The 12,868-nt window shown below is 40.2% G+C and overlaps 1 protein-coding gene across 4 annotated transcripts in view; it reads left to right on the plus strand.

Moving 5' to 3' along the window:
• Window positions 1-11,516, plus strand: part of mcf2la (mcf.2 cell line derived transforming sequence-like a) — a 37,246-nt gene extending 25,730 nt beyond the window's left edge. For 2 of the 4 annotated variants that reach the window (XM_088407216.1, XM_088407235.1), the window contains 12 exons: window positions 80-205; window positions 366-587; window positions 674-766; window positions 1,735-1,813; window positions 1,883-1,946; window positions 2,021-2,124; window positions 2,309-2,401; window positions 3,739-3,813; window positions 4,424-4,533; window positions 7,163-7,275; window positions 8,809-8,912; window positions 9,608-11,516. In XM_088407216.1, coding sequence (XP_088263342.1) covers window positions 80-205; window positions 366-587; window positions 674-766; window positions 1,735-1,813; window positions 1,883-1,946; window positions 2,021-2,124; window positions 2,309-2,401; window positions 3,739-3,813; window positions 4,424-4,533; window positions 7,163-7,275; window positions 8,809-8,912; window positions 9,608-9,687 — 1,263 coding nt within the window. In that variant the 3' untranslated portion in view covers window positions 9,688-11,516. The remainder of the gene's footprint in view (window positions 1-79; window positions 206-365; window positions 588-673; window positions 767-1,734; window positions 1,814-1,882; window positions 1,947-2,020; window positions 2,125-2,308; window positions 2,402-3,738; window positions 3,814-4,423; window positions 4,534-7,162; window positions 7,276-8,808; window positions 8,913-9,607) is intronic. The other 2 variants (XM_088407225.1, XM_088407227.1) reach the window with 2 other exon arrangements.
• The last annotated feature ends 1,352 nt before the right edge of the window (window positions 11,517-12,868 follow it).

The following is a 12,868-nucleotide window of genomic DNA, read 5'->3' on the forward strand; positions in this document are numbered from 1 at the left end:
GCATTCATGTGTCATGATGGCACGGAGCTGATGTGCGAGGCAGAGAAGACTGACCGTGTCCCTCGGTTTGTTTTTGCAGGAGTTGTTGAAGTACAGTAAAGGTTGTGATGGCTGTGACGACCTACAAGAAGCTCTCTCTTCCATTTTGGGCATCCTAAAAGCTGTTAATGACTCCATGCACCTAATTGCCATTACGGGATATGAGGTATGATCCGTTTGCTTGTGTGTGTGTCTGTGTGAGGTGTGTGTGTATACATATATGTTTATACATATGTATGTGTATATATACATAATACACAAATGTGCATACATACATATATACCATATATAATTTTATTCTTTTTTTTTTTTTTTTCTCCATTCAGGGTAACCTCTCAGAGCTGGGTCGTTTGCTGATGCAAGGCTCCTTCAGCGTGTGGACGGAGCACAAAAAAGGGCATGCCAAGGTCAAAGACCTGGCCAGGTTTAAGCCCATGCAGAGGCATCTGTTCTTGCATGAGAAGGCCCTGCTTTTTTGCAAAAAAAGGGAGGAGAATGGCGAGGGATATGAAAAAGCTCCATCTTACAGCTTCAAACACTCTCTGAATGTGAGAAGCTGTTATGTTTATTTGAAAATCACATGTATGTATTTAATGGTGCAAATGTAACATTTTTACTGTGTTTTCATCATCAGATGAGTGCTGTGGGAATTACAGAGAATGCCAAAGGGGATAACAAGAAGTTTGAGGTTTGGTGTAATTCACGGGAGGAAGTTTTTATTGTCCAGGTAAGTTTTAATTTTCCTTCAGGAGCTGTAAGCCATGAGATTTCTTAACCTGTGGTCATGTATCTACTCCTGCCCTCATTGGTCAATGGTCATGCCGGGAGCCAATCACATGTCTAGTAGGAGTACCCGTCTCCCACATTAAATTCACAGATGCTGTTAGGAAGACATGAAGGAAGAGCAGGAGAGAGCGCTGCACCGGAGCGTTGTAAATCCCTTACATAGATTTCTTATGTAGTAAATTGGAATTTCAAGTGTAAACTCTGATACTGTATAATGTTTGGTCAGCTGCAGGCTTCGCTCTAATGCAGTGCTTCACAGTTATAATTTACCAAGCCCCCCTATGAAAGAAAAAACTCCCCCCTGCACACACACACACACACACGATGCGCTGACTATAAATAAGATTATCTAAAAAAATTCAATAATACCTAAACCTGTATCTTTTTTAACATTAACAAAAGAAAAACTTTTCACAAATGTTAATTGTTTTTTACAGCGTTTATATGGGTTACAGCTTAGTCTAAAACAGAAAAAAATAAGTGCATCAAAGTGCACGAAAAAAAAGAAGACAATTTTATTTCATTGCACTTATACTTAACATGACAAAAGCAAAGCCTTTTTCCTGGGGTCAGCCACGCCCCCTGCCATCAGATTTAATAATTCAAGATTTAAGTAAATATGTGTACTGCAGTAGCTCGACATCTGAGGAGGGCCCATGGCAGGTGCATTTATAGTTAGCTTGCTTAACCAGCTTTTTTTAGAGAAAAAAAAAAATGCAAATCACCAAAGGTACGATTTTAATTTTTAGGATCAACACCACCTAACCGTTATTTGTATGTGTTATAAGTGTTTTACAAGCTCAAAAGAAATCATTTAAATGAAACATGAAAGCAAGATTCCCACACAGGAATTAATTTATGTTTTATTACAAAAAAAAGTATAGATTTTTTGTTTGTTTGTTTGTTTAGGCTCCAACACCTGAGATCAAAACATCATGGGTGAATGAGATCCGCAAAGTTCTCACCCAACAGCTCAAAGCCTGCAGAGGTATTGTCAACACTTTACTCATTGGCAAAACCAATCTGTCTGTTACCCCTTTGGTTTAAACTTTCGCAGACGCCAGCCAGCAGAAGACCTGTGACTCCCCGAACCACACCACCAACTGCTCCATCTCCCTCAGGTGAGTGGTATGGACAGTTCTCCACATTCTTGTTAAGTCTTTATATTTTTGTGATGACTATTTTCCTAACACAGCTCTTTACGGAGCAGCAGTCAAAAGAACCAGAAAAAGCAGGAGGAAAAGAAGGCAGAGGCGAGCCCCGTGTCCGACAATAACCATGTACTTGCCAAAAGCAAAGGTGAATATTCTTGACAGAACTAAACGTTTATTTGCAAGCTGTTTTTTATTTCCCCTTAGACCAATCTGTAATCCTACTCTTCTCTTCATCACTCTTCTCAATGGCATCTTATTTTGGGCGTATCTTTTCTGCTTTTGTGACCGGCGCCTATGCTTCTTGTTTCCCATCAACTCATTGCTTCTAGATGAGACGGTGACAAGTCCAACCGCGGACAGGTCCTCAGTGGCTAAAAAACGTTTTACTTTGCAGGGCTTCAGCAATCTCAAGAGTCCTAAAGGTAACATTATACTTATTGACTGGCCTTTTTCCGGGAGTGCTGCATCTGCTATGATAATTTAGTTTCATTCAATGTTATTCATTTACTTATGGGCACAAAAATATATGATTATGATCGTTGCAGTATTAGTATTATTGCAATAGGTAACAGTACCTAACCCCTGGGTGTCCTGGGATTTTTCACTAGCCAGGCCTTAATATCACCCAACTTGAGCTGACTTTGAAAGGGTCATCGTCAAATATAAATATATATTTACTTTCAACCCCTCAATGTTCAGTGGCATCAGCACTTTCCATACATTTTCTTTTTTTTTTTTTTTTTTGGGGGGGGGGGGTATCCCCCCTATTTGTATGAAAATTGTAAAAATGCGATAATAGCAAAAGTAACTGCTGTATATGTATATTTTTATGAAATTGAAATGTACAATATGTCTAGGTATATCATGCATAACTGCATGAACCTATAAATATTGTGCATACACATGAACCTGACACTGAGTAATGTAACATTTAACACTTAATTCTAAACCTTACTTTTTTCAACTAGATTGTGTACACTATGCATTTTGGTTCATGAAACCAGGACTAAGAAAGGGAGCAATTACAAAGAAATCTCCAGTAATGTCAGCTATGTTATAGCTGTGAATGAGAAGTAGAAACCAACCCAGTTTATTCACTCAACTGATCATATTTCTCCACTGCTTGGTTGCACGGTAAAGTGACATTGAGTGCAGACTGATTGTGGTATATATGCCAAAGATGCAGCAATATAGCAGACACACATTCAAGTCAGATGACTTACATTTCAATGAGCAAAAAGGGGCATGGTGGGCTGACTGAGATCCAACCTTAATGTCTATTCCAACGATTAAAATGACAGATGAAAGCTGAACTTCCAACTCTCATTTTTTTTTTTTTAACATTCCCGTCAATCGTTGCTCCATTGGAAAACAGGCGTCCGCAAAACGGCCTGACAGTTTGTATGGACAGTCCATCGGCGCGAACTGATGGACAGTCCGTCAGCGACAGTCCCTATGGACAATACATCGACGATGAACTGACAGACAGTACATTGGCGATGAACTGACAGACAATCCGTCGGCGATCAACTGAAAGACAGTTTGTCCGTCCGCGGCAGCAGACAGTTCGTCAGTGCTGGCGAACTGCCCACCTCTGCTCGCATGTAGACACTAACTCCTCGTGGTCATAGTGCAGAATTGGTTAAATTCTTGCAGCTCAAACACAAGGAAAATTTTTGATTCTTGTTTGTCTGCATCTTCCTGCTCCTTCACTCACTTTTTTCCTTCCTATCTTTACTATCCTTGCCTTTGTGGCCAGGCTCAGGCATGAGCCCCGAGCACAGTGCCAAGCACCACTTGGTCAAGAGTGATCCAACTCCATTTGGGTTCAAAGGTAGAATGTTGTCTCATTATTGAACAGGGTGTCTACCATTTCACATCTGCCGTTCCCATGGCATCCTGAGGCTCCTCTCCTCTTGCTTTGTGTGCTGTCATCGATTTGCTTTCAACAGTCCGGTGGTGACTCGCTGGGATGTTGGAAGGGATATCCAAGGGACTCATTCTTCTCCTTAAAATTGACATTGTCACATATATAACTATGATCCGCAGATCGTAATCGTCACCATTACTCATCCTGGTGTGTCTTTTTGTCACTTGTGGCGTTTGTCTCTTTTCCATGGAGAATGTTTCCTTTAATTTTAATTTTGTCCTTGTCCAGCCCCTCACATCAGTCTGAGCAAAGTCAAATGGGCCAGCGCCTCTAGTCTGTTACAGAGCAAGCAGCGAGGTACAGAGCAGTCATTGTGGGCTTTTGCTGTGATTTGCTGTGCTTGTTTTTGTTTGCTCTGTGAAATATCACCCCAAATTCAGGGACTTAGTATGGTTTTTGGCATACTCTCAGTTGCTCTGCACACATCTCGTTCCTGTGTGCCATTGTGCCCCATCTTTCAGTTTTCTTGCCCCTACTAATGAACAGCTCTCATGCTTGTGTTTTCTTCTCGCAGGCTGGACTAAAGGCTCGCTCTCTCTGGATGCTTCTGAGGAGAATGACGGCTACTCCAGTGGTGAGGAGCCATTGAACTCTGACACTGAAGAGGATACAGTTCAGAAGCTGGTGAGAGTTTCAGACATATTTGCAAACTTCTAACTTCTTATGTTGAACAAAATCAGTTGTCAACCTTTTTTCCCAGAGGGAATAATGGAAAATTAAGTAACCAATTTGGGGGCTGAAAAAGGCCATCGTTTACGTAACATTTTATAAACAGACACATATATAATTACAGTGAAGCCTCATTTATGGCGGGGGTTATGCTCCAAAATTAACCGGCGATGGGCAAAATCTATGTAGTCAGCTGTATTTTTTTCAATTATTATACAGTATGTGTGTGCCAGATTTTTTTTAAAATATTACTACAGTACACATTTACTTAAATCTTTCATTATTAATCCTTATACAGAAACTTTACTGTTATCTGTTGCTGTTTCCGTCCCTTGCATGCGGTCGGGGGACTCGAAGATGCCGGAAGAAGCCGGAGATGCCCTCGGGTCAACGGCTCTCGCACGTCAACCTAGACTCACTGCAGGCATGTCCAAACCCAGTCCTCGAGGGCCGCTTATCCGGCATGTTTTGGAGGTTTCTCTCCTCCTACCACACCTGATTCAAATGATCAGCTCATCAGCAAGCTCAGCGGAAGCCTGACAACAAACCTGACTATTTGAATCAGCTGCATTGAATGAAGGTAACATCAAAAACATGCAGGATAGGTGGCCCTCGAGGACCGGGTTTGGACATGCCTTACCTAGAAGGAAGCCTGTAGCTCAGGGGTCTTTCATCCATATGTTGCGGCTCTCCGCGATTTGGGAGAATAAGTCATGCTTGGGTTCAGATCTACTACATGGGCGATATAACAAGCGACACATTTGAATAGCAGTCAATGTAGTTTGTGTGACTGGGTGATTGGGCGACATCAATAGGGACGTGTTTAGTGTGACGGGACGTGAAAAGTGACGGGAGACAGCCAATCAGTTTTGGGAAGGTAAGAACAGGAGGTGGAAATGTTACACGACCTTCAAAATTAAAGGCACACATTTTCAAAGTAAGACAAACTGATCATTAAAAAACAAAGCCCTTGAAGAATTCTTAACACAAAATTAATGTCATCTTAATGTCTGTGTGTCAACAAGGATGCACTCAATCTGATGGTTCTTTTCTTGAAATCAAGAAAGTAACAACCTTGGCTAACACAAACACCGCTAAAAGCAGATTAACAGCAGATATTTAAAAAATAAAATAACAGGTGAGTAAACAATACAAACTGGAGCGCTTGATGAATTCTTTACAGAATAAATTTAATGTTAGTAGCCTTGTCCATGCATGGATGTATTCAGACTTTGGTTCGGTCTTCTTTTAATGAAAATAATGTAATAATAAAAGGGCGGCATGGCTCGGTGGTAAAGTGGTTGTTTCCCAGCTGAGGGGTTGTGGGTTTGATACCCCGACCATCGTGACCATGTTGAAGTGTCCTTGAGGAAGACGCTGAAACCCTCTTTGAGTAGCAAAGGTAGAAAAGCACTACGTAAGTGAAAGTCCATTTACCAAGTCAGTTGAATGAAAATAATGTGGTACAACCTTGATTAACTTGGATGCTAATAGCCAACTGATTCTGTCCACTTCCACCTTCCCACTCTCCTCATTACCATAATTATCATAGGAATACGTTTGATATCACCTTCATTTCAGATGTAATAAAGTGTTTGCGGATTCCAGGAAACCTGGTCAAGATGGCTCTTTGAATGTCAAAGGTTGCCAACCCCTGCTGTAGCTGAACAAACGTGATAAGGTGGACATAGGGTTTACACTCAACATTCCAATTTATTATAATAGCACTCTTCTTAACATCTGCCCAACGCTATCTTTCACGTCTTCAACATGTGTACTATTTCTGCCACGTGTCTCAAGCACTCCTCTCTCACTCGCATGGTAAATATAGCTTTGTCACACAAAGGCACGAAACACACAACACTACTGTAATTAATATTCAGCAACAATGTCGAAGGAGTGGCTTTTACATGACTCGCGGAGACGTTCAATTGAGGTTACTCAGAGACGACTGTTGAGGCAATCTGCTCACAGACTCTCCTACAAGAGCGTGATTGGCTCATCGGTCGATGTCACGCTGGGAGCAATAATGCATCTTGTAAGAGTGGCCTTTGCATGTGCAGTTACGGTCAACTCGGCCTTTTTTTGGGGGGGGGGGGGGGGGGCGGCACAAAGCACTTAGAACGACGAAGCACGAAGTGGTGAGGGTTCACTGTATCTGAGATACATATAGCTGTTATGAGCTCAATGGTTATAAATAGTATCCAAACCAAAAAATGTCAGAATTTTCCATTTAAAAGAAAAAAAGAGCAAGAAAATCAATGTTTTTCATACCCTGTACAACAGGGTTCCCCAACCACTGGTCTGTGGCCCGGTACCAGTCCGTGGATCAATTGGCACTGAGCCTCTCCTGTTTTCCTGGAATACTTTGGTTCGATTGTCCTCCAACATGTTCTAACGTGGAGGTTATATTAACTCATTCAATGCCAAGGACGTTGTTCGGAAGTTAAAGCCCAGTGTCTGGGATTGATTATCTAGACGCTAAAAAAAAAAGTGAAAATACATCTCTGGCATTGAATGAGTTAAGTGGCAAGCACCTGTCTTTTACTTTATGAGTAATATACAGTAATGGTTTGACTTTCAGATTCCAGGGAAGTACACTGTGGTAGCAGACTCTGAGAAAGCGAGACCCCAGGAGCTGTCAGTCAAGAGTGGAGATGTGGTGCAGCTCATTAGAGAGGGAGAAGACAGCCAGTGGTAAAAGTGTTCTTACGCTAGCATGGTAGCATTTACAGTGGTACCTCTACTTATGAAAACCCCTTGTTTAAAAAAAAAAAAAAAAAAATCAAGTTACAAAACTACGGGAAAAACATGTGTCTCGACTTACAAAAGAAAATTCAGAATACAAAAGGTGACATTGTTGGCGTGTATTGAGACACGGGACAGCAGCGCTTGCTTGAACAAGACTGTAGTGTCATACATCATGACAACCCGCAATTTCTATTTGTTACAGTTTTGATGCGTTTTTATGATTTATTAGTATCCCAGCTGAGCTTCTCATCTAACGACACCCTAGTTTTGTACACCGATTTTACTCTGGTCTTGCATATTTAATCTTGACACACTTCATTCACACTTCCCTACCAACAGTTCACACTGTAGAACTAATAAACGTAAAATAAAGCATTAGCTACAGCTAACATTGTACATATTCACATAAAAACACTTATGTAACATACCACATTGGGCTGTCAGGTCAGAAAGTTAGCATCGGTATCACTTTAGCTAGTGCGCTGAATGACATCACATAGGAAGCACTTCACATGTCCACAAACAAAACTTAAGTAAACTTACACGTCAAGTCGAGTCAAAAGTCAAGTTTATTTTTGTAGCCCACCGCAGTCTCAAAGGACTTCATTGGAGAAATATAAGTCATACAGAACATCATAAATACACAACAGGATCCCCTGAACAAAGCTCCCACAAGAGGAAGGAAAATGTAAAATAAATGACATATTAACGTCTCTCTCTGCACTTAACCATCACACCAGCACCATCTCAAGGCAAACAAAAGAACTGGATTCATATTGTCAACTGCTTCAATTAATATGATTACTGTATTTTTCGGACTATAAGCCGTGGCTTTTTCCTCATGATTTGAGCCCCGAGGCTTATAGTCCAGTGCGGCTTATCTGTTGTTTTTTTATTTCTTTTTTGCTAGTCACCAGTAAGTAAACGTGTGTATCTGTTCAAGTTTTCAATTAATCGAACAACTATGAAATAGAACTGAAAAGATATTAATCAACAGATAAACTTCCATGTACCATCTTTTTGCGGAAATGTCACGTGTTATTACCTGTGGCTTATAGTCCAGTGCGGCTTATCCTTGACAAAAATCTTTTTTTTTTTTTTTTTTTTTTTTTTGCTCCTATTTTGCTGCTTCGGCTTATATAACGGTGCGGTTTATAGTGGATACGGTAATTTAAAAAGGTTAGGAGCATTCTTTTTTTAAAATATTCTTTACAGAATGTATTTTGAATGTCATGATTATGCACTAATTCTAATTCTAATACAGTTTTCGATGCATTTTTATCATTATTTTTAATAGTATGTAAAGGGCTTAGGAGCATTTTGGGGGGCTTGGAACAGATTAGGCTATTTACATGTAAAAAGCGTCTCTACCTACGAAAAATTCACATTACGAAACAATTCCGGAATTAATTTTGTACATAGTGGTACCACTGTTATTTGTCTTTTCTTCACTGCTCACAGCAACTTTCTTTGTGTAAGGTTTGTGAGGAACCTTCGTAGCGCCAAGGAAGGCTGGATGGCACATGCAAATTTACTAGGCCTAATATCTGAGTCCAAGTCATCTCAGTCACTCAGCAGCTCAGGTAAGGTTCAAAATTCAGTTCACATACTGTGTTAAGTTGAAATCTTTCAGTGCCAAGCTCTAAGGGAAAACCCATCCTCGAGGATGGTATCAAATGAAAGATTGAGAATGTGTAAGTTATGTGTTGTATAGATGGCAACACTGCCATCCAACTGCCACAGTTATCACTACAGTGCTCAATTGGCTTCATTAAATAAGCACTAGTCAAGGCTGTTAGCTACCCATCATAATAAACATATTTGATGAGAAATGAATCATTTATTATTTGTATTACTATTTTAACCCCTGGGGGAAACTTTAAACCAACGTGGGCTCTTTTATTTTTGATGTGTGATATCAAAGGAAAAGCATACCAAAAAAATTAAAAAATAGTAGGCTAAAACATTGCATGGATTATCAAAACATGACGACTTCCAATATGCAACACTGTTGTCCCTTCTAAATGTCTGCAAACAGGAGGTGGAAAGCTACACCCTATAGGTGTCAAATTTAGCCCATGTCGGGCTCATTTAATGCCATTCAAAATTGGAAATAGTCCATTTTGGACATATTGAAAACCTGATGTTTTATCATGCGTTAAAAAAATGAGAATTCTCATCCACGGCACTGAGAGAATTCATTTTATTGGGAGATTTTTTTTTTTTTTAAGACCAGAATGTTGATTTCTAAGTTGAAAGTCACAAACTTTTCCTGCAGATGACAGTGTCTCTGGAAACCTTAGCACTTCCTCCAGCTGCAGTGAGACCTACACCAGCTTCTCAGACATCAAACCCTGACCTATCCAGCACCACACATCAGTAATCATCACCAGTGTTTAAACTGAGCGTCACATGCTCAGCGTCCATGTGTTCAATTATGTAGCATTAACACGGGCATGTCTCAAGAATGTCTGCACTCGATTTTAAAGCGTACTGCTGGCAGTTTCATAATCAACACAATTCTCCTTAAGGCAGCTTTTAGCATCCCGTGTTGATCGACACTATATGAAATGGCATTCAGCTGCAAGTGCAAGATTTGCAGATGTTCCCATCAACTGCTGTAATCATCGGCACCATCTAGTGGTCAGAGCCTCTCTTTACCTTTCACAAAGTCATTGCAGAGGATGTGGACTTTGGTCCTTTGAGAGAACTGGCTGGGTTTACCCCTCAGCTGCTCGAGATTAACCTCTGAGGCAGCACGGGGGTGGCGAGTGTGACTGCATTCCAGCCGCCACTTGGAATAAAATCTTCGTGCACGTTCAAATGCTTCTCACAACAATTCGTACTTCAATTTTAAATCAAATATACGCACGTTTTTTTTTTTCAGGATCTACTTACTTATATCTGTTTTGGGCCTAGCAAAAAAACAAAACAAAAAAAAAAACAACGGACTTTTTCTTTTCCCCCATTGTGCTGCTCCCAGCCCAACTCAGGCATGTGACGCTCGTCACTTCTCTCTAAGCAACCAGTCCAAGACCGGCTCAGCTTGTTTGTTTCGGTCTCTTCTTTCTTTACAACAGCTTTGCCGAATAGCTGACAAACTGGCTCAAAAACAAAATGTGACAAACACCGTTTTGCTACACTCAAAAGTGAATAATTCCTCCTGCCTTGTTTTCTTTGCACAGCCATTTTAAACCCTTTATTTCTACTGTACCCACAAAGGTTGTTTAGCATCCATATTATGTGTGGCACTTAAATCCATTCCAGCTCACGACTGCAGTAAGAGCGGCCCTACCCGTTTATTGCTTGGAATCAGGTCTGTTTGTCTTGTGACAATTTCGTATGACATTTATCAGCATTCTTGAGAATGTGCTCTCATTTTTTTTTTCTTTTCCCCTCAGTCTAGTGTAATTGTCCAGCTTCAGAATGCATGTCTTTCCTGTGTAAGGGCTCGCTCCAGTCTCACAAAAGCAAGAGAATTAAAAAAAAAAAAAATCCGTCAAGTACATCTCAAACTGCTGCCATCACTGTGTGTTGCTCATTTTAACTCATTTAGTGTAGGGACATTTTTTTTTGTTTTGTTTTTTTTAAAGAGTCCAGCCATTCAATCCCAGATACCCACATATTAATTCGATACCAAGGTACATTGAGGATATTAATTTCCAGATACTTAAGTATCTGGGATTGAATGTCCAGACTCTTAAAAAAATAAATAAATAAATGAAAATAGGTCCCCGGCATTGAATGAGTTAATACAGAAATGTCATTGTACTGTTTTCTGTCAAATACCTCACGTAATAGTGTGTGATTCATTAAGAGAATATTTATTTTGGTGAGTCTCTCCCCGTTGAAAACAATTTACCAGCCACTGTTCCACATTTGAAGTATTTATTTTCTGCCCTCGGTGGAAAGCTGACACACTAAAATTGTCAGTGTTTGATCACCATCACACAATTATTTGTACTGTCAACACGGACAGAGCTGGAGAGATTGTGTTTATATTTTCTACGTCATTTTTACACAGCACGTTGCAGTAACCACAATCTTTATTTTCCTACTGAATATCTACTGATTATGGCATTGATATAAAGCTATTATCGCTGTATATTTGTATATATGTAAGACTGTATTGTACCGTATGTAAAATCATCAGCAGCAGCTTTAATAAAGTCTGATGTTTTTCTTGGTTTCTGGAGAACAGTCATCATCATTCATCCATTTCCTGTACTATCTTTTATTCGGGTCGTGGGTGAGCAGCCAGACAGGCAAAGCTCAGTGATGCAGTGATCTCCCAGAAGCACAACTTGTCGGTTGGATCCCTTGCCCTTGTGACTGTCAAAAAGTGGTTGAGTAAGCTACTGAAGCTACAGCATCTTGAGGGTGAAAAGGCGCGAAACAAGAAAGACCATTCACCACTTGATTATCTTTTATTACTCTCTTCTTATTACTGTCATTTCAAAGTAATTAGGTAATGTCAGTAACATTAATGTAATGCATTACACCACTATTGCATTACTTTTATATTACTCTCTCCAACATAACTGGAAATCATGATTGGCCGTTTTACAAGGTGCTCATTACACTCATTACACATCCAGTGGAAGGTTGCCTTATGCCTAAAAACACTACAAATCATTTCCTCTGTACTATTGTTATTGTAAACCCTTAAGAAACAAGGTACAAAATATTTTGGGTATTTTAATCGCTTTATTACTTCGCTTCACAGCATAGTAATGCTGTGATTGCGTATGCTTCTGGCAAAAATCAGTTTCATTTTCACTGTTAATATTCAAATTCAAGTTCAGTTGGCTAGGTTAGGGACAGACGTTTCAAAAATAGATGGTTTCAGCAGGGGTAACGCGGCTAGCGTACATCATTGTGTTTAACGTACTGTCTAACATCAGTTTTTAAATGCTTCATCTTTACACATTGACCACAGATATTTATAGATGATTATTAATAGGAATTGTAAAGCGAAAATTAGTGTTAGCTTACCTTGTCATTATTGCTAGTTGCGACAGGGATCTTGCTGTCAAGGTTTCGAAATGCTGGCGAATCCACTGTGGAAAGCAACGGCTTGTCTTCTACGAACGACGTCTTGCCTGCTTTGTTTAATCCCCACTCTCAAACCTCCGCGTTTTCGCTAACTTCACTTTACTATGGCTCCGCTCTGAATGGTTTGTTAAATTACTGGTGCTATTTTGTTTTGGTAATTACTGGTACTATTTTGCGAAGTGAATAGCTCTTTTGGTGTTGCGCACAAAGTGCACCTATTATATTTTTGTATAATGGGCATATGTCTATCTTGTGTACATGTAGTCATTATTCAACCCGTCGCTGCTGCTGCAGCACTCTACTGTCATAGTTACTCAAAAGAGCAAGTAAACATTTCGCCCCAGACTTTACTCTGATCTCACAGTGATTTTGGTGAATTTGGGGGGGGGGGGGGGGGGGGGGGGGCATGAGATGCAGTCTATGAGTCCATGCTGTTATCTTCTTTCCTGGCAACATGAAGAGAGACCCATTGCTGTTCCGCCCT

This window comes from Hippichthys cyanospilos, chromosome 2 (assembly GCF_059441005.1).
Source record: "Hippichthys cyanospilos isolate Australia breed blue-spotted pipefish chromosome 2, RoL_Hcya_1.0, whole genome shotgun sequence".
Classification (NCBI taxonomy): domain Eukaryota; kingdom Metazoa; phylum Chordata; class Actinopteri; order Syngnathiformes; family Syngnathidae; genus Hippichthys; species Hippichthys cyanospilos.